Source organism: Folsomia candida, unplaced genomic scaffold (assembly GCF_002217175.1).
Source record: "Folsomia candida strain VU population unplaced genomic scaffold, ASM221717v1 Fcan01_Sc007, whole genome shotgun sequence".
Lineage (NCBI taxonomy): Eukaryota > Metazoa > Arthropoda > Collembola > Entomobryomorpha > Isotomidae > Folsomia > Folsomia candida.
Genome location: NW_019091199.1, coordinates 4,594,580 through 4,621,184, shown reverse-complemented (window position 1 = coordinate 4,621,184; position 26,605 = coordinate 4,594,580). Strand labels below are relative to the sequence as shown.

Sequence of the window (26,605 nt, the reverse complement as noted above, 5' to 3'; positions counted from 1 at the left end):
TCTTCTCTAACCAAACCAACGTCACCACCACCGCCGAGGAAAGCTGAGAAAGAGGGAGAAAGTTAGTTTCCCTGCTTTCCTCGCCACCACCACCACGGCCGTAGAGTAGACACACATTGTACGTACCAGAGTACACACAGGGCACTAATACTACCTGAACATTGACACCCTTATAGGGTTGGATCGGCTCACTTCGGAAACCTGGCTTCCCCATCCCTCCCGTTGTGCTTAGCTCCGACGACGACGACGCTTTCCTCGCAGGGTCTCCATCAACCACGTCCACAAAATCCAACATCAAATCTCAAATCGTATGCATGAGAGCCCGTTACTCATTTGCCACTAAAGATGATGAGATGATAGTAACTTGTATGCAAAAGTGGGGCAGAAGCGTCGTCGTATTCATGGCACTTGACCAGAATTTCATGATGTTGCCACTTTCGGAATCATGCCTACTTGACCGGAAATTGGCGTTTTCCTCGTGCTAAGAGGGACGTTTTTGAGGAGGAGGTCGTGACGAGTGGTGGCGTCGGCCCCCACTTTTATGCGTGCTCTCTCATTCTTCCCATCGGGGTTTCAGCAGTCCAGGCACTATTTGGTTTTGTTACGAGAGAGAGAATCCACCACACAATCCTTAGCACTTGGCTCATTCAGTTCGTGGTGGTGAACGGAGGAGTAGTTAGCGTGGAAGAAAATCTATATTCTCCACAACAAACAACCAAGACGAGAAAAATCCACATAGCGAGAGAGCCATGTAGAAACTACATCTTGGTGATTTGCATGAAGTTAATAAATAAACCACCACCACCGGTTGTTGCATAGGTTCCAGTGTGAAAATGGGGGTTTGCTCCCTGAGGAAAGCAAGAACAAATTATTATTCAATTAGCAGTACAAGTGGTGAAAGTTGTGTGTGAAGCAGTAAGTTTTTATTGGAAAAGTTCCCAGTGCTGCAATAATTTTGGTCGAGTGAAGCGAGGTTTTGTGTGAGTGAACTTTGCTTCGTGGTAATTTGAATAATTGTTTTATAAGTATTGATAACATGCCTGTTTGTGATGAAAGACGACCCAGATAATTTTTCCCCCGTTTCATAACGCAACTTTGTAGCTCATAAATACGAAATAAGAGAAGAATGCGCAAGGAGAAAGCAACGTGCAAACTTTTGTGTGTGGCGTGACGCTCGCTATCATCAGCAATTGTATCTCGATTCCAGTCCAGTACTATCAGACTAATAAGACAGGTAAGAAAAGATTCTCCGATTTGTCCAAGTTTTTCGCCAACTCTTATCCCACGAATAGAAAGCTATGCATGTCGAGCTAAGACGTATGGATGGATGGATGTACATATGCAATACGTTGGACATTAGATACTCCAGTTAATGGGCTGCATAAACTATTCGGGTCAACGGCACTATATAAAACTGTCAATCAAATTGATTATTACGCTTTTATATTTAATCAAATATTGCAATTAAGCCTTGTGTACGGGGCGCCGTGGTGTGTGCACAATTTCATAGCGTGCATCCGTTATTATATGGGTAAATAGTGAATTAAATAAATTTCCTATTTCTTTTTTGTCGGTTTCTTAAGAGTGTAAATGAGAGGACGGAATATGTACGAAGGTGTGTCGAGGGTTTGATTTGTGTGATTTATTTATTTCCTGTGCATGATCTTGAACTGATTAATTCTGGCAGCAGGAGGAAATTGCATTATTTCTTTGTGCCACCGCAACATGATCAAAATGTGAGTTTGATTTCTTATTGTTATGCGATTGAGTTGTGTACTAATAAGTAAAATGTACGCTCTGATTGAAATCCAGAAGGAAATTGCTTTGTCCGATTGAGATTGTTCAAATAATGATTGAAATTCAGACTAGAAATGTGATTCATCGCATCTTGGAATAATTATTATGGATTGTATCCGGTGTGGTGAGCAATAAATATTCTGACGAAGAATGTGGAATTTCGGGTGAGAGGAAAAAAGTGATATTTTCCCATTTTGAAATATTTGTGGATTGAAATGGTGCAGGAAACGGGCGGGTCAACAAGTTAGCGAGCTATTTAGGAAGGGAGGAAGAATGAAAGTTATTCGAGTAAAAATAGGTCCATTAGGCAGCGGAATGGATTTTGGATATTTGATCCGTGGTCCCTTTCCGCATGCCACGTATTGATATGTACGTACGTGCATATGCACCTCTCTCATATGAGAGGCCACAATGGTAAATTGTGTCATTATAACTATTTATGATCTGCATTGACCCATTGTTCGGGAGGAATATATACAAACTCTCGGAACCTTTCACGTCTGAATGCGTGGAAAACATCCGAAGCGAGACCGTCCCCATCCGGCCGTGTAGCAAATGAATTGTAAACACACACCCCGCACCACCGGATTTTTGTATACGAGGACATGTACGACCTTATTCGCATTTATTCATATAAGGTACGTTTCCATCGGAGGTGTAACGTTGGAGAGAAATAGAAAGATACACATATACGCATAGAGTTAAATAGACAGCTCCATTTTGCTGAAAATAATGGAAAAACATCCACAAGGCCGGTCGTCGTCGGTCGTGGGCCCTACTAACCTGAAGCTGAAAAATGCCTGAAAAACCCAGCCAAACAAGTCCCCATTGTGTGGGGCTGAGAAATCCAATCTGGCTATTTAAAGGGAACAATAGGCCGGTGTGGCAAGAGAGACATATGGTCCTACGGACTGTGTGTGTGGATTGGATATGAGGATGCTTATTCAGAAGAAGAAGAAGTAAAGAATAAAGAAGAAAAGAAAAGCGCTAAGCAGGCAATTTCACAAGAACTCACAAAATCCATACCACCAGCAGCACCAGGGCGATCAGAGGAATAAGTGGGATAACATATTGCATGCATATCCAAGCGCATTGAGTCGAGATTATTGAAAGAAACTCGGCTTAAAGGGATCATGTCGTAGAGCCCAAGAAGCGAACTAGCCCCGTCTCTCTGATGCCTCCTTGTTAGCACGATGAATAAATATCTATGTGCCAGGACCACGTTTGTTGTAAAGCCTATTTGTTGTAAAGCAAGCATGTTTGCAGGACTGGCAGGCTTGCACAATTACAAGCGAGAGGAGAGGCAAGGCAGGGGGGAATTGGTAATAGTGGGCGTCTTGGCAAGTCAGGAACGATCTCCTCCCTCATATTTGTATTGTGTCACCTTTTAAGCCTCTATTACAACGTATTAGCGAGATATCCGGTCTCAACAAGACTTGAGCTCTGGTTCTGGTCATGCTGGTGAGATGCTTGGTGGTGATGGTCAGACAAAAGAAATCTCATTCCTCCTCCAGCAGAAGGAGAGGAGGACGACGTATACATGTCACATTAGATGCAATTACACAAAAGAGTTGCTTAAACGCTGGTTAGCAGAGCAGCAGAAAGAAGAAGAAGAGCAGGTTTCCTTCCTGGAGTCTCGAAATTAAATCCTTCCAGCAGCACCCAACAGCAGACCTTATCCACCACCACCACTGCCTCTTCCTCCTTACATAAAGTTTCAAATATGACATAACTTGGGCTTAAGGTGCCATCAAGCGAGGCTACTGCTCCTCCAAGATATGTGGGTGCATGCGTTTGGAGCAAAAAGTCAGCGTACATATTCTCCACCAGCAGCAATAAGACTTGGTTTGGATGTCGGATGGAATGAAAACTCCAAGAAAAAGAGGAAGATATTCCATTGGATCTTCTTCTTCTTCTGGTCGTCGGTGGCTGGTGGGGATACGACGAGTGCGGAGCTATGTGTACATGTGAAGCTCCTTTTCTGGTGGATGCACTATTATTGCTTCAAATTCTCCTCTTGGTTGAACATGATCCATTATTCTTAGATTTTGACATTTATTAAGCCCGGACGAAAATATAATAATAAATTCGTCCAAATTTACCCAAGTCATGATAATCTAGTAGCTGCTGCTGTTTTGACAAAAGCCTTTCCGTCCGTCACGTTTCCCTCAAGGGTATCTGCGCTTCCTTCCATGGGAAATTCGAAAATATCGTGAATTCCTCCTCCACCACCACCTTCCAAATCGTGCACGTAATAACAACAACTATTCCCCGTTGTATGCATTACGTACCTTCTTCTCTCCATCTCCATAAGCTCTCTCTTTCTTTTTTCCCATTATATTCTCCACGTTTTTACAACAGCAGCAGTTAACCACACACACAATTGGACTCCTTCTTCCTTCCTTCTCGAGCAGTGGTCAGTCAGTGCATCATCGTGTCCTCCGTGTGCTAATAAAACCTTGGACTTGGCAGTGATCCCTTTATGTGCCCCCAACTTTTCTTGGCCTTTTACTCTCATTTCTTCACCTTAATTGTTTTCCTCCTTAATGTCCTTCGTCGACCCCAAAAAACACACACGCATCTCCGCTCCTGCAGTTATGCTGAATGGACAGCAGGTAGTTAAATAGAGCGAAATAATCATAAAAATGTTTCTCCACACACATGTAACATGGGCATTTTGGATGTCCTTAGCTCTAAATAAATGTGTGCACAAGTGTCGGAAGGAATGCTTTTGATGGGCTGGACTAAGGAAGCGACAGAATATTTCCATTAGACACATTAAATCATCAACGGGCTAACTCTGGAATGAAGCTAAGAGATTGACGGACAGGGTCAGCAGAGATATCGATAGAGCAACAATGCAGACATAAATGACGTGAAGGAAGTGAGACTACTCCCAAAGGTGGACTAAAAACCAAGGGATCGGATCCCATCGCATACTCGAGACACTTGCCGTAATTATTCCCAATGACATAAAATCAAAGCGATCAGAATAAAAAAGAGGTCAAAAGGAGAGAAGCCGTATCTCCAATCAGAGGTTTGAGTGAGTGGAGAAACAACTTTTTGTCTCCTATTTATTTAATTGGTCCACCTAACAAACCGATTGACTCCATCGATTACCCTTTGTCTAAAATCACCCAGCCCTTTAGTAGCTTCTCGAGGATCACATTGATCAGACTGCCGACGACCAAGCCGAGGAGGAGATGATGGTCATAAGAAGAGTGCTCAGTTACCGATCTCCTCTACTCTCATCTCTCTCTCTTGATTATTACAACGAGGCGGAGAGGAAAGTCGAAGCCTAGTCGCGTATAATGGGTGAGAAGAACACATATAAAAGCTGCGAGTTTCTGTGGGGTTGAATTGAAGTAATGCAATTCACGGAGGAAGAAGAACTGCTCACATATTATCATCATCCCCCTTCTTGATTGGGTTGCCATTCAGTGAGTGGTGAGTAGGCTTGGCTCATTATTTGCTCTGCCCACTGTATGCACTATGCAGCCTGTTTCTGTGGTGGAAGAAGAGTAGTTTGGGAGCTGAAAAGAAAATCAATTTAATTTTATCAAAGATGTTATTTTGCCTCCGACACATTGCATCGCCTCAATAAAACTCGTCCCAAATCCCGAGTTGGCTTTTGTGAGAGGAGAAGAAGTAAGTGTATCAAAGCTGTACGTACACTCGTCTGATGGGATGGATGAGAGTTTAGTTTATTCCTCTGGTTTCTTCTTTCTTCTTCTTCTTTTGGTGAAAAGAGAGAGATACGGACGGACGGATGCGATGCGAGATGATGATGATGATGAAGAAGCGAAACACGTCCCATGGTATCTGACAAAGTTGGAATAAGTGGATCTTCTCATCTGCTCCCCACTTGTTCTCATCATTTACCCAGGAGTGAGACTTATTTTACTCAACTTGCTCACTTTTTAACACCAAAAAACTTAGAGAGAGACGAGCAAGAAGAAGTCTTGTCTCCTCCGTTGTTGTCCTCTCATCTCTCGTGCATTAAATATCGCTGAAGCATGTCTCTCTAAATAATAAGGAGTAAAATGGGGATCACCACGGGAAGAAGTCGTCCTCCTCGCAGGGTGGGTGGGTAGAAGAAGGGCTGAAGGAATGCGTGTTTTTAGGCTCAAATATATAAACATCTCACACAGAGAGAGACTCATTCCTGTTATGATGATGATGATGTATGGAACAGGCTGAGTATAAATACAGATTGCCTTCTTCTTCCCATGAACACTGTACAATAAGTTGCTCCAAATTTTGGATATAGTCGTTGCGATGGTGGTGGTGGTGCCTTGAAATTCGAAACACAATTTCACTTCATGTCGCCCTTTCATTCTCTATGCAACGAGACGGGATACATGGGACGCTATTTCGAGGGAGCAGTTGAACACGAGAGAGTTTTCATGTGAGACTTGAATTGATATTAAAGTGAGCATGCATGGTCTAGAAATTAGAAGGATACCCTTTCGCCGTGGTCCGTGGTGGTGGGTAGGCCGGCCTAAAAATATGTATATCTTGGGGATTTAGAAGGCTCCCAACCTGTCTGCTCACTCACTCACTCACTACCGTCTTTTTTTGTACATTTTGTGAGATTTTTATTGTTATTCGACGCTCCTTAAGGTAGACGGATGAGAATGAAGGTTTATTTGATTACTTTTATATCGTTCTGCTCCTCTTTTTAAGACATCAAATCTTCTCTCCTTCCTCCTCCTCTCGTCTCCATTTATTTCCCACTGTTTTAAACTTTTCATATTCTATCTCGACGACGGCATGTGTGTGATGCTTCTGTTTTTGATGCAACTGCACGGGAGACATGTAGCAAATTCGCCACGCCTGCTCCATGCATATTATCACGAGCATATAGCGAGCCAATTTCTACGTACGAACATGCATAGTTAAGGAGGCGAGGAGATTGCATGGGCTCGTTGGTCGTAATGGGTTTCCCAATAATGAGAATTTCCAACAAAGTTGTGGAGAGAAAAGACGAAGCGGAATTGTGCGAGGTGACCCTTCAACTGGTGTTTCAACCGAGATTTATTTTATAACCCTATTCATTCCATACTCGGGGCTATAAAATAAAGGAGAGAGATAAGAGAACAGTGGAAAAGTAGTCGAGTAAAGTTTAACCCAAAAAGTTTTTACAACGCACATGTACAGAAGAAGAGGTAAATTTTGAGGCTTAAGGAATTAGTGCAATGAGTCGAAGGAAGGGAACAACCACTTGGCTCCATAATCACGAGCTGAGCAAGTCGTACGAGTAATGAGTTTGACAATTAGTTGCAAAAATGTCACACGCACAAGTCCCGTATGACGAAGAAGAAGGAAGGGTCACTATTTCCACCAAGTGACACCTCGCTCGCTCTGCTCTCAGATATTCACTTGTGAGCTGCTCATCGCCTCCGATTTCTACAGAATATGTATGCCTGCTGCAATAAAAGGTTGACCCTTTTTGACCATGTTTTGGTTTCATTGACAAATCAGTCTCATCTGTGTTGAGTCAAGGAAAGTGGTGTTGTTGTTGGACGGGTGAGTGTCGGTGATGCCTCAGAAATAGATTTATTGGTGGGGCAATAAAACGTCAAAGTTCTGTAATTAAACGGAGAGAGGACAGCTATTGGAAGGGCACGTACGTGGATGCGTATGTACGTAGACGGGAGGCAGGAGGGTGGGTAGGGAAGGGGGAGGAGGAACACAATGCAGTGAGCATGCCCTTATAACCCCTACCTGACGTATTATTGACTCCTATTTACAACGTACAATTTCATTTCTTGTGATGATTCTGGAAGTGGAAATATGCGTATTCTTGGCTTGTTCTTTGGGAGTTGGGAGGAATGGTTGAATAATGAATAGTATGTACATACACACATAATTGTATTGTAACGGGCGTAGCAAAGGCCCATTTGTTTCATCGGCTTTTCTCTCTCTCTCGAAGGGTAATATTAGTTAAAGTTGCTGGAGAGGGGACTTCTTGTTGCGGTGGTGGCAAGTCAAGAGAAAGGCACGTCGTCTTATGAAATTGGAAGTTTGGGAGTGATGGTGGTGGTGGTAATGGAGTTGCTTTTGGTGGAGATAATGGATATAAGGGAATGGAGGTAAATTACACACGAAAGCAACTCTATAAGCCTTGCCACCTTTTGAAATAGTCAGCGTTTGGTCGGAGTTCGTATGTATGCAGGGCTGCTATGCTGCGTGTATAAGATTCTCCTGTGGTTCGCCTTCAGAGGGTGAAATCTCCTCAAGGAGGAAAGATGTACAAAGTAAACTCCAACTTGTGTCGTCGTCGTCGCCGTCGTCGTCCCTCCTCAGTTCCTCACCATGATTACTTTACTATTGAAAAATCTTTCTTCTTCTTCACCACCACCGTCGGCAACATCCACATGCAAGCACCATCAAGAAGAAGTAACTTGTTCAGATTATACCCATAGGTACCCATCATCATCATCCATCCCCCGGCTGCTGCATATCTCTACCAACGCTAGAGCTCTTTAACCACAACAGTTGCTACACACATCTTCTAATAGCTATCTGATGCCCTCTCTCTCTCTCCACCACTTTACACAGCCGTCTTCGATGCATTTGTTACGAAGAAGAAGAACAAGTTGTTGCGAGTGAGAGATGGTGTAGGACAGGGGAGAAATTCCTCAAAATAAAATTGGGCTCTTTTCCATTTCTTCTTCCCTTTGACCAATCTCTCCAGCAGCAGCAGCAGTACAACAAGGGAATCCTCAAACGAAGCAGCGTCCGCAGTGACATCGTCGCTCCAAAGTCAATTACAGGCCAAGGGATCACCACTTCCTCTCTGAAATAGCCACCTACGCGTATATCCAGCTGCAACCTTGTCCCCTCGATCCCTATACGATATCTTATTGCCACACAACAATGGGGGTGTAGTGCATACAGACGTATATCCAGTTTTGGTAGGAGTGAGTGAGTGAGTAAATAAGTTTTGACTCCGACTGAGCAATTTGTCCGGCGTTGAATTGGATGCTGTGTGTGGATCAGCAGAATTGTGAGATAGATGGTAATTGACAAAGGACGACGGTGATTTAGGGCTGCACTTCTTGAGGGTGAACAGTACTGAAGAGTTCGCAGTTCTGAGTTCTTCTTATACCCTCCTCACTGCTCCCCGGTCTGAGACCAATTTCCATTTTTGATTCCCCAACGCAGAAAAAAACTTGGTTGGCAGTATTATCATTACACGTCCCCATTAGGATCCTATATCCAGCGACGCTGTGTGTAACCCTGCTCGTCCTGGTGACGAAGGAGTGCAAATGGAAATTTCGAAATGTGTGTTGACTCTTCGCCTCCTTGCGCAAAGTTGACATGTCGCCCTCCGCCTCGTCTGTGGTGGAGATTATTGTCGACACTCGAGCAACAACTGGTGACACAATGGGTTGCTCCTCCAATTCCACGGGGAATTGCTGACTTTCAATCGAATTTCAATTTTCAGAGTGTACATTTTTCCACAAGTTTCGTGGACCCAGTGAGTATGCACATATCGAGGAGGGATAAGTGAAAGGAGACGGGTACATAAGTGGATCAATTTCAGGCATATGGAGATGGGTGGGATGGATAAGCCACTCCTCGGATGATACCCATTTGATCACACATTAAATCCATGACACAACTCGAAGGAGAATTTGAATTCTGTTTCCTCCGTGAAAAAAAAATTGCTCGATCTTTTGATCAAAAGGGAAAGAGAGTCAGTGAAGAGTTCAAGTATCGAGAGTGACATTACGTCCAAGTGAATTTGTGTAAAACTACATCTTTTCAAGTTTGATTGAACCACCCCAAAAAAAGTTGAGCGTTTTTTCTCTCCTTTTTCTTCTTCTCGGAGTCAATCATAACGATAAAATAAAGGGAAATGATGGTTCATCTGTGTTGAAATTGGATGTGGTTTCGTTGGCAAAATACGACCGCAGAGAGTTTTTGGATGGAATCACATTCGTCATTTGACTTAATGGATTTTCTTTTTCCTGGAATGAAACCATCTTCGTTAGAGTGTGGAGGATACGTACGTAGATAATAAGCGAAAAGTGTGGTGAGTGAGTGAATCCATAGGAATCAGTAATTCTCATCTTGCTGAGCGAGAGGATGTGTTTTGAAACGGTTATTGTACTTGCTTTTTAAGGTAAGTGTATTTGATTGAGGTTGTGGTTTCGTCGTGTGGTGAGAGTTGAGGTAGAATAAATGCAGGGAATGTGGAGAGATTGGGTTAAAAATCAAAAGAAACGACACTGAATTTCAATCTGGTTCTGGTCCTGTCATAAAATAAAAGTCATGCTGTATGCTAAAAGATAATGCAGCAGCAGAGACAGAAGGAGGAGGCAGAATGGGATGGCATTCGAAAATATGTGGAGCTTTGCTTTCTGGTCGTCGTTGGATGGAGGATCGAGATCCACCGCTGAGTGACTCGATCTCCTCTGACTGCATCTTCTGAACTCTTTTTGGGTGTATTGACATTGATGAAGTATGAAGGCTGCATGGCACGGCTCGTCCGCATTGTGTTATTATTTGTATGATGTAGTAGGAAACATAATGGGTCTCATATGTGCACACGTAGAAACGTCGAGTCGGTGGGTCGGTAGGCAGGCACCACCGAAGAAGAAGTGGTTTAGTTAGTTGTCGTTTTGGTTGGTATGTAGATTTTCGAGATTTGAGATATCCTCCGTGTCCTCTGTGTCTCTGGGATGGATGGAGATGGAGATGGATGCCAGATTGTGCACATTTTTAAGGCAATTACACGCATCAATTGTCTCTTCTCACTGTTTGCTTTACTCTGCTCACCTTTTACTAAATGCATACGAGAGCTGTCCATCCGCGTAATAATCTCGCTCTCACGGAAGATCAGATCAGAAGACGAGATAGGAATAACTGCTACTTGGGGATGACTCCCACCTACCACATCATTGCGGATAATAATGCCAGCGTCCGTTCGGGAAGATTGGATTTGGGATTTGATGGTTTTGTGGCCGTTTTTGCTCGCATTTACATTTTAGATTGACTCACTCGAGACGAGAAGAGATGCGTAATTGTGTTCTGTGGTTTCCTCTCTTTTTGGACTTGGATGGGAAACCCAGGCAGAGTTGGAGTTGGAGTTTGTTTTATTTTGTCAAGTGCGAGTCAGGACCATACGGCTCGTAGTTTTGGTCAGCAATTTGTATTCCGAATCTGTTTCCAGACTTCGTGCCCCGTCCCCATTTGAATTTTAAAACATGCGTCAGTTATTCAGCTTGGTGTGCAACCAGGCGAGTTTTCCTGTGGCTGGAGGATGATGATGATGGGAAATGCTGTGTGTGTATGTGCTGTTGCTTATTGCAACTAGTGATTCCTCCATATTATGCATGAACACATACACAACAGGCCACAGAACGGCAATGACAATAGGCCACAGAACGGCAATGACAATAGTCATCATCTCTCCTTTTTTACTCTCCGAAGAGACGAAAAAGAAGAACAGGACGAGGACGACGAAGGTGGAATGTGGGGTACTTTTCCTCCTTCACGACTTATTTGCTTCACTGCTGCAGTAATGTTCAGCCAGTCACTCTCTTCTCACTAATGATTCCGACAGCAGATAATGATGAATGCGTATAATGAGGGAAATAATAAGACAAGAACTCACTGCACTGCTTTCTATGCTGCATAATAATTTTCGTATGGAATGCCAATTTTCAATCCCGAGATGACTCATTAACTCGTTTTCAGAACACTTTGTGGACGCTGACCCAAGAAAGAAACATTATTCAGAGCAGTTTATACGTGCACTTTGTTTCTCTCTGGCTGTATCCGTTTCTCCTTCCATGCCAGCCAGCTACATAAATACCTTTGCATATTACCAGTTGCATACATTTACGTATATGCATATGTAAATATAAATACATTAGTGCTCTGTTGTGCTGCATTTATTTTTATGATTTTATACATGCAGCCAGTTGTTTCTCAGAGTTGCGGGTGATGGCTTTAGTTAGTGTCAAAGTGTTTAAGCAAAGTAAATCTTTGGGACTCGTACACTTTTGGGAGTACAAAACCAGATACGACGGATAAAATATGCCAGCAAATTGCAGGGATAAAACTTGTCAGAGAATAAAACACTGCTGGGTGTCATTCTCAGTCGTCGTCGTACAGAAAGTTCAGGAAATTCAGCAAACTTTTTAAACTTTTGTGTCATTTGTGATTAGCACTTTTGTTTCAAGTACGACGACGGGAGAGGAAAAAGGAAGGAAGAGGAGTGCACACTCCCGCTGTTTATTATCTGTTCCCCCATTTGATAGTATCGTCATTATCTGCACCAAGTCTAACTTTACACCCACGACGACGACGAACTTTAGCTTAGCTTTAGCACTAAACAAGGGTTGTGATGAATGTGCATGTATGTTGACATTTGAGGGACAGGAAGGATGCTCGTCGTCGTGTGTGTGTGTTGTAACTCTGGGAAGGAAACGAACGATTGTTGCCCAAAAGTTCATCGATTAGTCGTGCCACATTACTTGCTATAACTTAATCTGTTACACGTCTTCTGGAGACAAAAGGTTTCATTGTGCCTCTCAAAAAGAGATTAGTATATCGTCGAGCGTGGTCTGGTCGTAGTGTATTTTACTACGACGACAACTTCACAACAATCGTCCCAAGGGACAAAGTAATCGTTCTTTTAATACCAACTTGTACTTTTTTCAGAGAGTAATAAACGATGGACCTGCCCAGGAACAGGTGACAATTCAATAAACGACGACGGCAGAGAAGCTGACGACTCTGAGGAGGAAAATGAGCAGACGACCCCAAATTATGTATTACTGCTAGTCACCAACTGCACCACCCTTATTGCACCTTAACGGGGACGACAATTAGCGAAACGACCCTGAAATTTCAAAAAACGCCTCCTCCTCCTCGTGTGTTCACCTGCCACATGTAATTACCCATCGACCCACCCACCCCCTACTCAAAATATACAAAATGAACTCTTTGCGGATCTCATCAACCTTCTTTCTCCTCGTCTCACATTTCCTCGCACATTCCATCGCAAACGCAGCTGAACAAGGTAAATGACTCGTTCTTGTACCAGTATTAAGCAAATTGTTTTTGTCATCTCTTCATGCGATATTTGACACTTGGCTAAATTATTGTATGCAGTGGTTCTATTGGACACCACTGAGGAGAGCTCGTTAGCATGGACGCAGTACCCCTACGGTCCTTCAGCTGCTACTCCAGGGGTAAGTTGAACTGAACACACACCAAGTTTTCACTTCCAGCCAGAGTGCTTATCCATAACAGCACTAGAACCAATATGCATAAGTATATGACCATCATTCATACCTACATTCGTATAAAAGTGAAGAGTCAATAATAATGCTTGTTTACGAACAACGAGATACGGTTTCAGTAAGTGAGACGACGACGACGGCATTTCACAAAATGAACTTTTTGTTTACATTATGAATCCATCCATCCTCGCAGGATCGTCGTCATCATCCTGAGACCGGAGACGATTTGTTGGCTTAGTTTAACAGTAGACATAAATACACACGACGACGAGATGCCGGTAAATGTTTGACTATTTGCAGTCACCGTTCATTTTTTCAAATTTTTTAGTGGGATATCTTCTATCTCGCTCGTATCGGGCTAAGTAATCCCAATCATGTGTGGTGTGGTGGGTGATGAGAGCCTCACTTAAGATAAGGACGAGGCCGAGTGGGATATTAGGAGGATGATAGGAAGCCAAATATTTAAACATACAATGTACTCTGCATTATATTTCGTGTAAGCTCCACGCACACATCCGACCCTGTGAAACAGGCCGACGGAGAGGAAGAAGAAGAGTCAAATTTCCATGAACCTGAGTTTCGTTGCTCGCTCTTTGATGTCTTTTCTGGAAATGAAAATGTACAACTTTAACTCGCCGTGTTCCGTCCAACTACTGACTGATAAGAAGTAATGGTCTTAATTAATTTGAATGAAGGGTTGAGGCGAGAAGTTTGTTTATTTTATGGTCCTCCCAGGATGAGGATGATGTGCATGGACGCAAAGAACGTACGTGTTGTGAGCTGAGATTTCCAGTGCAGGCGTGTAAATTGTCCTGCTTATGTGCAGCATTATCTCGGACAGATGCAGATAGTACAAACAAAAGTTGGATTAAGTCAGGCCTGAAACTCGATACAAATTCAATCTCTCTTCCTCTTCGTCATGTTTACATTATGCATTCCGAGACTGGAAGGAGGACTTTCCTGATATTTTCCTCACTAATTCCGCTGGAATTCCGGTCCTCTAATCTCTTATTTTCGTTCACGCAATAATGCATGAGACAATTTATTTAGTGACGTCGTAGGCATTTAGAGACATGCATGCACGAAATGGCAGGAATAATAATAACACTCTGGCTGGCTGGCTGGCTGGATTGTGGGAATGTTTGGTAAAATTGAGACATGGCGATGCCTAAAAAACATTATGTGCACAGTGGATCGAGGAGAGTTTCACCAACTTCGACAAGGGGATCAACTGGCGATCCTATGTCGTGTGTGATGTCGCCTACAACAATGTCAATAACTGGTTGTGGACACCATTCATCGAGAGGGGCCCAGCCAACCGGATTTATATCGAGATCCAGTTCTCTATGGTGAGCACCTACCTAAGCCCCGGCTGAAATTTAATTTCGTGAGTGCAATTCGAATCGAACTCTAATTTGGGCATAATTGTGTCACAGCGAGACTGCAACCTATTTCCTGGAACGGCCCTCTCCTGCAAGGAGACGTTTTCTCTCCTCTACTACGAATTCGACGCCGTGACGAAGGAGCCACCGCCCTGGGAGCAGGAGAGCTACACTCTCATTGACCGCATCGCGGCGGACGAGGGACGCTTCACCCTCAACAACGAGGTCATCATTAACACCGAAGTGAGATCAATTCCAGTCACGAAAAAGGGAGTCTACTTTGCCTTCCGAGATCAAGGTTAGAGAGAGAGAACGAGATTGCTGTATTTGTTGTTTTAATTTCCCCGCTCTGACCGTGTTTTTTAACGAATTGTTTGTAATTCGATTTCATTTCAGGAGCTTGTATTTCCCTTTTGGCCATCAAAGTGTACTACATCACTTGTCCGGTAAGGATTGCATTCTTGCTCTGGTTGTTTGTCGTCATTACACAAGTAGGCGATAAGATAGTAGAACTAGCAGGAAATATTTTAGAGGGAGGGAGATTAGTAGACCTACTTATGTCGTATGTCGTATGTGCTTAGTAAATACATGCTGATAGTGAGACTGCCAAAGATTAGTGGAGATCTCCTCCAGTGATAAGTAGTACCACCACTGACGCTGAGTTTGTTTTTTGGATCGTATTTGCAGGAAGTGACGGCGAGCTTTGCGTTTTTCCCCGGCCAGCCGACCGGGAGGGACTTGACATCCATTGAGCAAGGTTTGCAATTACATACGAACTTTGGCTCATCAATTATTATCTGGATGCATACGTAATTTCACGAATTTCAATAAATTATTGCAGCGGAGGGGAAATGTGTTGCCAATTCTGTGGAAATCAGTCCTCCGAGACACTACCAAACCACGCCAGCCAAAGGCCCTTCGATCTACGCGATGTGCAAGGGGGACGGGAAGTGGTATCTTCTGAGCGGGGGATGCCAATGCAAGCCCGGCTATGAGCCCGACCATTCCCGTCAAACCTGTAACGGTAAGAACAAGACAGGAAAAAAGCCAAAGTATGAGCACAGGAAGGAGAAGTTGTATTTTATGATGAGCGAGTTATATTATTTTTCTCATCCGATGGGGTGGAAGCATGCATGCCAAAGCCAACAACAACTTCTTGCACCCTTGCAGTTTAACTTCTCGTCGGAGGAGGAAAAGTTAACTGCTTCCTTCATATGAAGGACTCTCAAGTGGCCATAAATATGTCGCTCGAGTTTACGGTCTTGTGTATTCCCATTCTCCCTTCGCCCCCTTGAGCCATGTTTCCATTTTCTATACCTTATCTTCCCATCTCACCAGATTATTTGCATTTTCTATCCAACAACTACGCAACGGAGATTTAATCGAAATGCCCAAATTGTTGATTCGCCAGAGATTTAAGTGTTTTAATTTTGTTATGAATCCCATACGCCGAGAAATATGTGGATACATAATTTTTGCGGAATGTTGTTCTTGTTGGCGGATCTAACGCCCACGTGTGTAATCATCTATCCAGAAATTCCATGCGAGAATGTTGTCATCTTTATTACTCTGCACATGCATTATCGTTATCCCAGCCAGGAATCTGGTAGATGGATCTTGTAATCTTACGTAATCGTCATTTCGTTCGTTTTTGCAGTTTGTCCCCCAGGACGATACAAGCCTGAGAATGGGGACGGACGATGCGGCCCTTGTCCCGAACATTCCACAGCCCCCTACACAGGGTCGGGAGAGTGCCGTTGCAACACGGGCTACTTCCGAGCGGAGACAGATCCTCGATCCACACCCTGCACCAAACCCCCCAGTGCCCCCCAAAATCTCACCCTCAACTTTGTCGACCAGTCCACCGTGATGCTTTCTTGGGTGAGAATTTAGTGACTCTTGACTAAATGAATTGAATGAAGTACGGATGAGGTGACAGATTTCATGTGTTTTTCTTTCAGTCAAGCCCCAAATTTCTGGGTGGACGTATTGACACGGTGTATCGTGTCGCTTGTGATTCATGTCCCTACGGTAAGATTTCGATATGGTGTAATTCTCTTTATCAATGTGCAACTAACGGTGGTGTAACTGTGAATAAAGGGGTCACCTACATTCCAAACACGGAACGATTCAACGAGACGAAGATTACAATCAGTGGACTCAACGCAGTTTCCCGTACGTCAAAACAAACTATTTGGTATCCACTTGAAATGATTGATTAGGCAATTAAGTAAAATTCGTCTCTCTGTTGAAATAGAATATCACTTCAAAGTGTTTGCGGAGAATGGGGTGAGTGTGAAATCGGGGGATCCTGAGTACGTGGAGATCACGGTGACCACGGAGGCGTCCGTGCCACTCTCTGTGAGAAACGTGCGAGTGACGAGCGTAACTTCGGCCGAAATCACTTTAATGTGGGAATCTCCAGATGACCCTTTCAACGAGTTGGAAATGTATGAAATTCGCTACTTTGCTCGTGGACGGGAAGCCAACGCCACAATCATCAGGGCTGGGCGAGTCAACAAATATGTCGTGGAGAACTTGAAGCAAAAGACTGACTATGGCATTCAGGTACATTTTTAGCATCACTTACTTATCATCACACACGGATAAAGAAAGTTTGGTCCAGTATAAATACTTACTTTACTTGGCATAATAATTCATCACAATTTGACCGTGTTGTTGTAGATCCGAGCCAAGACGGTGTCTGGGTGGGGGGAGTTCAGTCAAGTGGTGTACAAAAGGACGGGTCAACTGCTCGCGCTGGTTGGACCTGAAGCAGACTACAGTCGACAGGGGTTGCTCATCACGGTGATCGCGGTGGCAGTCGCGCTCGTCCTCGTCTTTCTCGTAATCGCAGCCGCCCTGTTTTTCAGAGGGTAAGCCCCACTAAGTCAGTAGTGCATAAAACGAGTAAATGCCGTCATCGACATAAACCGTGAGAAGGAGGACTCACAGGCGGCGCTTAAACGGAGGTTTGGGAATCTCGAGTAATAAATTCTTATGGTGTTCCAGACGTGGAAATGATGATTGCAACAAGAAGCAGCCCAGCGATTGCGATACGCTCGAGTACAGAAATGGCGAAGGTATGATGTTGCTTTATTCATCCGACAGTCGTTCATTTACTATTTAGAACTATACGATGGTGAGGGGTGATTTGTTTTATGGGGTGATTTGGTTTCTTCTTGGGACTAACGGCACCATATTTATCATTATCAATACTCTCAGCCCTAGTTATCACTGCTCCAAAATTTGAACTAATCAAAATCTTGTCTCTAAATTATCGCTGCGTTTATGTAACGAATCACCTGGAAATAATGGGTCATCATTTTTCATTCTTGGTCAAAATCAGGATTAGTTGTGACCTACAGTAAGCGTTTGGAGTCATGTTTTTTAAAAATTTTTGCATGTTTGTATTTGTTTTGCACCCTTTAGAGCTTTCGCACATGGATTCTCCCCAACTTATCCCCACCCACATCCCCAACATGAGTAAGTTAGTCATCCGTTCCCTTATAAGAAGCACATTCAGAGTGTTTTCCAAGTTTTACATAGTTTGCTCACTCGCACTCTGTAGTACACATTTATGAACAACTTTACTGTTATCCTCTCCTCCACGCTCTCTCCAATTCTTCCCGTGTCCCTGTGGACTCAATTTAAACGCGAAGAAGGAGAGCGTCCTCCCCTCCTCCTCCTCCTCCCTTCAAGCCAGTCAGTCTCACTCTTTATGGAAAACGTGCATGATAATTGCTTGATATCTCTGAGGTATTGTAGATCAGAGAGAAGTGTAATAGGCTCGCAGCACCACGAGTCATGGCAAATAATTGATGGTGGGCTTTCACTTATGCACCCCGACCTGCTGACTACCTACAGATAACTTGATCTTATGTTGTTATGCATGTTATTGTTATGTCGTGTCATGCAATGCCCTTTCCTTTTCCACTGCTCTCTCGTGCTTCGGAAAACTGTAACCGCTTGGCTTTACTGCGTCCTTCTACTTATTTATTCCTGACTTTTTGTGTCGTTGAGAAGCAGGAGCCATTTTTGACAGTGCGTATTTTTCTCCTTTCAGGCTACCTCCCAGAATCATTTCGGCTCAAGAGCTACATCGACCCTCACACGTACGAAGATGTAAATCAAGCGGTGCGGGAATTTGCTCGTGAAATTGACCCCTCTTGCATCAGCATTGAAGCAATAATTGGTGGTGGAGAGGTATGAGTCATGGCCTTATTATGCCCAGATCCATATCGGATGTGAAAATAGAGCTGAAATATATTCTAAAACGATGCATGATAACTTTGTGCCCAGTTTGGAGATGTGTGCAAAGGGAAGTTGAGACTCGCTGGGCGAACAGAAATTGATGTGGCCATAAAAACTCTGAAGCCTGGAAGTTCAGATAAATGCAAGATGGACTTTCTGACCGAGGCGAGGTAATTTTTATTTTAAGCTTTGAACTCTTCGTTGTACGGGCACAGTCAGGACTCAAATCGGGGACAGACCATAATTTACTTTCGTCTTATTCCAGCATCATGGGTCAGTTTGAACACCCCAACGTCATTTTTCTACAAGGGGTCGTCACCAAGACCTCGCCCGTCATGATTATTACCGAGTACATGGAGAACGGATCGCTGGATACATTTCTCCGGTAAGAATAGGAGGACACCATTCAACTCGTGCAGATTGAATGTATGTCTAAAATATTGAAATCTATTCGCAGAGCGAACGACGGCAAATTCGCAATCATCCAATTAGTTGGAATGTTGAGGGGAATCGCAGCAGGGATGCAATACTTATCAGAAATGAATTATGGTGAGTTTTCTCCCTCGACTCCTTTTTCCTTCTCCCTTTGTAAATTAGGAAATATCTCCTTTGACCATTTCAAAGTATGGCAAGTTCTTAATGAGGATTTGACGTCTTGCAGTGCACAGGGACCTGGCAGCTAGAAATATCTTGGTGAATGCACAACTTGTCTGCAAAATTGCTGATTTCGGGCTCTCCAGAGAGATCGAATCAGCCACCGAAGGAGCTTACACAACGAGAGTAAGTCTTTCCCTTATGTAATCTGATCGCAAGTGATCACTGCTTCAGGAGTTACTTGCCATCACCTGCTCAACTTTGTTGTAATCCTATTATCGTAAATACAGGGTGGGAAAATCCCTGTGAGGTGGACTGCGCCAGAAGCCATCGCGTACCGAAAGTTTACGTCCGCCAGTGACGTGTGGAGGTAAGCACGACTAAATGTTTAAACACGTCGCAAAGAAGATCTGACTCATTTCTTCAGACTGAGATATTTTTAAATCATCCTTTGCAAATACAGCTTTGGCATCGTCTGTTGGGAGGTGATGTCCTACGGGGAGCGTCCATACTGGAACTGGAGCAACCAGGATGTAATCAAGTCTATCGACAAGGGCTACAGACTTCCGCCACCCATGGAATGTCCTGAGCCTATGTAAGACCAACTACCACTGTTTAACAATGCACAGACATGCAAATTAAATATTTTTTTAACCTTGTAGATACCAATTGATGCTCGACTGCTGGTAAGTACATAAACCCAAAATTTATTGATGTCCAATTTACAAAATTTGGGTAAATCTTAAATATATATATATCGACTTTTAGGCACAAAGAGCGGTCACACCGTCCCACTTTCTCCGTCACAGTTTGTAATCTAGGTATTTTCAGTTTCCTATTTATTTAGTCGTAAAGCTTGTAAAGTTGTCTCAAGCTTTAATAATGATTTATTCAACAGATCAACTAATTCGGCTTCCCGACTCGTTATCGAAACTTGCCCCAAACAGGTGAGCGACTGGTTTTCTAAGAAATCACAATTTTTTACTTGTCCCCTTGTAATCCCAATTCTTAATTGGCCGTGACTTGATATTGACGCAGGACTAATGAAGCATCCGCCCTGTACGATTCCGTAGATGAGTGGTTAGAGTCAATAAAGATGGGAAGATACTCGGAATTCTTTAGGTGAGATTTCGAAAAAGAGTTTTTCAATGAAAAAAGTGAAGGCATAAAAACAATTGAAATTTTCGTTGTTTTTTCTTCTGTAGCAATGCTGGGATATCTTCGGTGGACTCGGTGGTTAATCTCACAGTGCAAGATTTGGCAGCAATCGGTGTCACATTGGTGGGTCACCAGAGGAAGATAATTAATAGTATTCAAGCCATTCGGAACCATTTGGCTCAAGGGTTTCTCGTGTAGTTAGTGAGAGTACATAAATTGTTATATTTTCGGTTGCAATCAAGTACCTACATACATACATACGCCCTACCTACACACTCACGACCCCGAAAGTACCACATCCACGCTGTAATGTGTAATGTGTATACAGCTCATCAAGTACTTCTCATCGGTCTCTCGTTTTACAAAAGTTAATTGCCATTACAAACGTCGTATGAGGAAGGAACGCAATAATATTACGAAACTAGCCAACGAAATTATGCAAAAAAGCTCTATGCAACCTGTCACGATTTATTAACTGGAGATTTATTATTAAGTAGTCTGCTTCGTGTGTTCAACAAGGCGTCGCGTCGCGTCGAAAGTTAAATTAAATGAATTTTTTACATTCCCATATTCTTCACTCAACTGAAGCCATGCTCATTTTTAATCAAATAATCCTTTTGATAAAAGCTGACGAATATTAATTCTTCTGGGTCTGATGACTCGGTCAGTTTAATAAATGATCTCACAAAACACAACACGTATTCAAACATATCCTCTCAAAACATGGTTGCAACGAATCCAATCAATGATAACACTTTTTTAATTCATTCCCAACTCTAAATAAGTAAATAGTTAATCAAGACCTGTCTATTTCTGTCTGTCGCTTCATTTCCGAGTGTTTGGCTGTCATTTGGCTCCCTTCACCACGACCCCAGGCAAAAGATATGTGTGCTCGTAAATATTTAGGAAAAAAGTGAAAGCGAAAAGAAAGTCATGAAATTCTACAAAATTCCTTCTCTTCCGAATTGTCTGTGGTGTACTCTTCTCTGAACGTACGTTCTCCTCTCTTCATCCTTTCAATGACAATATAATATTGGAAACGTCGGGCTAAATAAACTCCTTCTGCATTGTATCATGCACACATCGAATGCTTTAATTAATCAAGATTACGTATTATACTGACTAATTTAAAATGATCAGTGATTACTTAACTAAACTGCGCCAAATGTATGATTAATTAGTTAACGTGATGATAATATGAAGATGCTTTTTCCTTGCAAAAATTTACAAGCAACAACAACAAAGTGAACTTAATTTCCTTCCTTTTTTAAGACTGCTCTAATCTATACACATTTTTTTAGCAACGTTTAACTACAAGAATTTACATTGTTCTGTCCTCAGTCAAGAAGAACAGGAACTTCTTTCGCTTATTAGTTATTATTACATGTACGGCTATTAAATACATACAAAATATTTATTATCGTTGAGCAGCATACATATTTAGTCGGAAGTCATTAAAGTAATAATAATAATAATAAGAGTTTTGTACATGTACTGTATGAAAAATATTGTCAATATAAATTTAATACACAATACTTTGAGGGTAGTAATTTATTCCGTTTTGGGATGAGATTGACTGATAATGAAATAAGTGAACGAATGTATAAAATGAACTTTGTAATTTTAAATGTAAATTAATATTGCTGCGATATCCGTGATGATACTGATGATGATGTATGATCATCAACTGGACTTGTTACAAGCTTTATATATTCCATTGTTCTTCAGGCTATTAAAATTATTTTATTGTTATACGTTTTTAAAATGTTGTGAAATATTCATTCTTAACTTATGTTGCTGACGACCTGTTGTAATTAACGGATTGGTCAGTTTTTTTCGTACTAGAGTGAGTAATAAGGTTGTTATTTACAAAATGGACTTAAACAATATATATTATTACATCGTACCTTTTTTAACTTGTTTTTAACAATCGCTGACAACGTGAATAATATGCGTTCTATTGTATTGTGTTGAATAAATAAATTAAGTATCGAGAAAGAAATTGCTTACCGTACAAGATTTACTTTCCATCTCATGTTGGTTTTGGTTGTTTTTAGTAGCTTCACACTTTTTACGAGGAAATTGAGACGATGGAAAACAAGTGGTTTCATTGTCTCACAGTGCCTCCATCCCCCTGTCTCACATTGCCTCAGTCTCACTTTCTCATACTGCTTCTATTTCATTGTCTCATACTGCCTCGGTTACATACATTGTCTCGAATTGTTCTCACGACAGGAGTTTGCTGTTGGGAGCACCACCTGGCGAGCGAGCGAAAGAGCGGAATAGAGCGGATTTGGACTGAATTTGTACGAGGCATGCTTTGATTCTATCTTTCCACACACAGACCGTCAGTTTTTGTCATTTTGAGACTTGGAAGTTGACCACCCCCTGGGAAACCCCCCGTTAAACCGGCACAATGGCAAAGTCCAAGAATCACACGAATCATAATCAAAGTAAGTCGTATCCTCGCTTATCCACGGTCACGGTTTCCGTTTTAATGTGTCCTTATAAAAACACTTTAAAAATATGCAGTAGTTATTAATTCAATTTTGTGTTTCTTTTATATAGATCGCAAGGCGCACAGGAATGGAATCCGTAAACCAAAGCCGACTCTGTCGACCCTTGGAGTGGGTACGTTATACAGATATTGTGTAGTTGTGTATTGGATGGAAATTATGTAAATGTATCATAATAATTTTGAATTTTAACTAAAAGCCTAATTTTATTTAGACCCCAAGTTCCTGAAAAACCTCAAGTTTTCGAGGAAGCACAACCTTAAGCCCAAGGCGCAGCTGAAACGTTGTGCCAAGAGGAAGGCGGAATCTGGCAAGAAATAGACGACATTGAGGAGACCTATAGCTATGTCACCTTAAGTAATACATTTCTTAAAATAAATGCCACGGTTAATTGTTGGTCTTTACTAAAATCACGAACCCTCCTCGCTCTTTGATTTCTCATTGGCGTTTTTATTTTACTCATTGTTTTGTTTGGTATCTGTATCAAAATTGTATCAAATATTAAAGTAGTATGTAGCACTACATCCGAAAACAGAATAACCAAAATATAATAATCAGAAATTAGAAAGGGACCGTACATTAAAGCAGGTGATCGATTTTCGGAGAGTTTTGACCCATACCTTGCCCTGGTGTGACTTATATGTCCCATGTTGTATTAACATGGAAGGATAATCGATCACATGCTTTTTTGCAGTCCAAAACAAGTACGTATAAAGTACATACTTGTATGTACTATTGAACACATTTCATTTGTATATTGCTAGCTCATTGTCTTCAGTCGAAACTTAATTAGTCAATCTACTAGATTGAATATAGTAGTTAGATTTTCGAATGATGAACTATGTTAGGGGCGTCAGTAAAAATTCTGCAAGAAGTGGATAGTGGTCGGAAGATGCTCCTTCCTGGGGAATTTTACCCGATTTCTTGCATTCTGCACTTGTCGGCAGTTTAAGTCGCCGGAGCAATTTTAAAGATCCTTCTTCACGTGTGCCATTTGCATTGACACATCTTTGGTTGGTTGTACTGCAATTTAAATAGCCCTAGTATAGTTAAAATTCCCAAATTCGAATGGTCATTTATTTACTAACTGACCTGTAGTATATGTAATCCACCCGTACCCACTTGCTTTGCTTAGTGGTTACATACGTATTCAGATCCTCGTCATTTGTAGCAAACCCATAAACGTCGTTGAAGCCAAAGGCATGGGTCACTAGCTCACCTTGGTTCTCCTCGGACTGCAGATTATTAATATCTGCAACAGTTGAATTATTTGGCTCTATACGGTGCAATACTGGCAGTGGTTTCGCATTCCTGATAGAAGACGATGATGACTGTCGATTGGAGCTTCTTGAGCTTGAATTAGTATTACTGTAAAATATTTCTGCAAAGTTCTCATCGTGCCCGCAATGGGTCGACTTGGAGAGATTAATGCAAGGCGCAGAGTCACTCGTATGTAACTCCATATCTGGTTTTATTTGGCCTCTTTGTTGAACTAGTTCATAGTGTTGACACCGTTGTGTGATACCCAACTGTGCAAGGAATTCATTGTTGCGGCTGCTGCCAAATTTAGCACCTTTAGATCTAGAATTCCTAAGCATTCAGAATCGCAGATTAGTCACCACCAACGATATACAATTCAGTTCGTAATTTTTTCATACAAAAATGTTTTATCCAAATTAATTTGTCCTCCTGTCATCAACTGAGGCACGGCGAAAGAGGGCTCAGAGTTAAAGTCTCCAGTGACTATTGTGGGATAGTAGAGTGGTGACCCATTTTCATCGATACCGTAACAAGCAATTCTATCCAATTCTGCCAAGAGCAACGTCCCCTGTGCTATTTTTACGTCCTGTTGTGATTTTGGAATAATCATAAGCTTTACCCAACAAAACATGTGTTTGTGTGTGCAAACACTTTGTTAATCCTAAGCAGAATACTTACAGTGCGGTGTAAATTGAATAGTAGATGAGTGGTTGCAACTACAAACTTGTGTCGCAAATCACATTTTGTTTCCAATTTTGCCACAAGCCCAATATTGTCCCTATTCAATAATGGCACAGACTTTTGCAAATATTCAACAGAAATTGAATCCACCAGGTTAAACTTGCTGTCGCAAAAGTAAATAGCACAGCCATCACATTTATCTCCCGTCCTTTTCTTAAAGAGACCTTTGTAGCCCAATTGTTGGAAAAAGTGATTGTAATCCTGAATCAAATCTGCTTCAACTTCTTGCAAGCAAACAACGTCTGGCCGATATAATTCCAGTTCTTTGTGAAAACAACGCCTCCGGTAGGACCATTTCACAGCTTCCGGGTCACACTCCTTATACAGGTACCCGTGCTCTTTTTGGAGTGTTGGAGCCAACACATTGTAGCACATCACAGATATTTTCACACTTTTATCGGTACCTATATGTAATGTAGACCAAAGATGAGCTCCTCGATCTTTGCATGCATATTATTAATATTAGATAAGTAAATAAGTAATGCTACAAACCCAAGACTGACTGCGTTGTTGCAAAGGAGTTGGCACTTTGTATTTCTTCCCATTCTCTTTGAAAGACATTTGTGGATAAAATTCTTCCCTGACTAAAAGTTGAATAACGTCGATCATCACCAGCGCTTCCATTTTCCCAATTACGAGATTGAAAGAGTCCATAATTTTGTGATGGGATTTGTTGCGCTTGAAAGTAGTGTCGCTGAGGATTGTACTGCTGCTGCTGCTGCTGATGATTAAAGCCATAACTGCCATAAGCCTGGTTGTTTGCGTATCCAAACTGATAGTGGTAAGCAGCTCGTTGGAATGTGTTCGAGATTGAAGGAGGAGGATAATAACCACCTGCGTATCAATAAATATCTAGTTATATTATTTAAAACTTAAAACTTATTCTTATTTGTATCCTAGTTTTTAAAATGCATGTACCCCCTTGAAGGAACGTATTGTTTTGTTGCATATCACGACTAGGAGTCCTTGCATAGTTCCCTCTCACTTGAGTTTGTCGAGGTGGTGGTACAAAACGTGGTTGATGGTTAGATGGCCAAGGTTCAGTTTCCTGACGAAAATTGTAACTATTCCAATTTCTCGATTGCAGACTAGACTGCTGGTTGTATGAACTTCTTCTATACATTCCCCAATCATGCGAGGGTGAAACTGTACCTGCTAAGAATTGGTGAATTAGAAAAGATAAGATCTAATGCAGATTTCACGATAAAGCAGAATATAAATGTATCATACCCGGATTATTTTGTAGATTATCGGCTGACGACATAATTTGAGCTCTTCGTTCTCCCCTTAATTGATGATTACTGCCTCTTCTACTGCTGGTGGCCAAAGTCGAAGTGGTATGTCGGCTTTTAAATCTATGAGATTCTTTCGTCAGATTTAGCAACGTCCGTGCCCCTCGTTGTGTGTCAGGAGGGGCGCGATTGGTGGACGTCTTGCCCATGGGAGTCTGATGGTTAGACGCCGTCCTCACCCATAAAAATAATGTGAGGGGGTTGTTGTGAAGGGCTGCAAGGTTGCAAAAATAAGGGGCACAGAAAAATCGGGTTTGTTGCATCTAAAACTTCTCACGTGCGAACAACAATGCACAGACACCGAGGAAACCAGCTGACGTGAGCAATTGCCAGCTCGCATTGTGCCC

At 42.2% G+C, this 26,605-nt stretch overlaps 2 protein-coding genes across 7 annotated transcripts; one reads left to right on the top strand and one right to left on the bottom strand.

Moving 5' to 3' along the window:
• The first annotated feature begins 636 nt into the window (after positions 1 to 636).
• On the top strand, positions 637 to 22,451 carry LOC110851673 (ephrin type-B receptor 2). 5 transcript variants are annotated; one of them, XM_022099535.2, is made up of 27 exons: positions 637 to 1,234; positions 12,478 to 12,838; positions 12,931 to 13,010; positions 14,252 to 14,410; positions 14,498 to 14,741; positions 14,840 to 14,889; positions 15,131 to 15,200; positions 15,285 to 15,467; positions 16,101 to 16,324; positions 16,405 to 16,474; positions 16,544 to 16,618; positions 16,701 to 17,011; positions 17,129 to 17,319; positions 17,456 to 17,526; positions 17,876 to 17,929; positions 18,510 to 18,649; positions 18,746 to 18,867; positions 18,963 to 19,082; positions 19,155 to 19,246; positions 19,359 to 19,477; positions 19,582 to 19,661; positions 19,755 to 19,886; positions 19,954 to 19,977; positions 20,060 to 20,112; positions 20,190 to 20,238; positions 20,330 to 20,413; positions 20,497 to 22,451. In XM_022099535.2, the coding sequence occupies exons 2-27, from the start codon at positions 12,754 to 12,756 to the stop codon at positions 20,645 to 20,647; spliced, it is 3,033 nt and encodes a 1,010-aa protein (XP_021955227.1). In that variant the 5' UTR covers positions 637 to 1,234; positions 12,478 to 12,753; the 3' UTR covers positions 20,648 to 22,451. The 5 variants fall into 5 exon arrangements, with proteins under 5 accessions (XP_021955227.1, XP_021955230.1, XP_021955231.1 ...); XM_022099538.2 differs by lacking the exon at positions 17,876 to 17,929 and adding an exon at positions 17,793 to 17,810; XM_022099536.2 differs by lacking the exon at positions 637 to 1,234 and adding an exon at positions 8,377 to 9,931.
• Positions 22,452 to 23,392: 941 nt separating this feature from the next.
• LOC110852447 (protein angel homolog 2) lies at positions 23,393 to 26,603 on the bottom strand. 2 transcript variants are annotated; one of them, XM_022100522.2, is made up of 7 exons: positions 26,197 to 26,603; positions 25,885 to 26,118; positions 25,459 to 25,800; positions 24,904 to 25,370; positions 24,624 to 24,811; positions 24,058 to 24,555; positions 23,393 to 23,988 (listed from the first exon to the last, which is right to left on the bottom strand). In XM_022100522.2, exons 1-7 carry the CDS (start codon positions 26,519 to 26,521, stop codon positions 23,805 to 23,807), a joined length of 2,238 nt encoding a protein of 745 aa, XP_021956214.1. In that variant the 5' UTR covers positions 26,522 to 26,603; the 3' UTR covers positions 23,393 to 23,804. The 2 variants fall into 2 exon arrangements, with proteins under 2 accessions (XP_021956214.1, XP_021956213.1); XM_022100521.2 differs by having other exon boundaries at positions 25,885 to 26,121; positions 26,197 to 26,602.
• Positions 26,604 to 26,605: the final 2 nt, after the last annotated feature.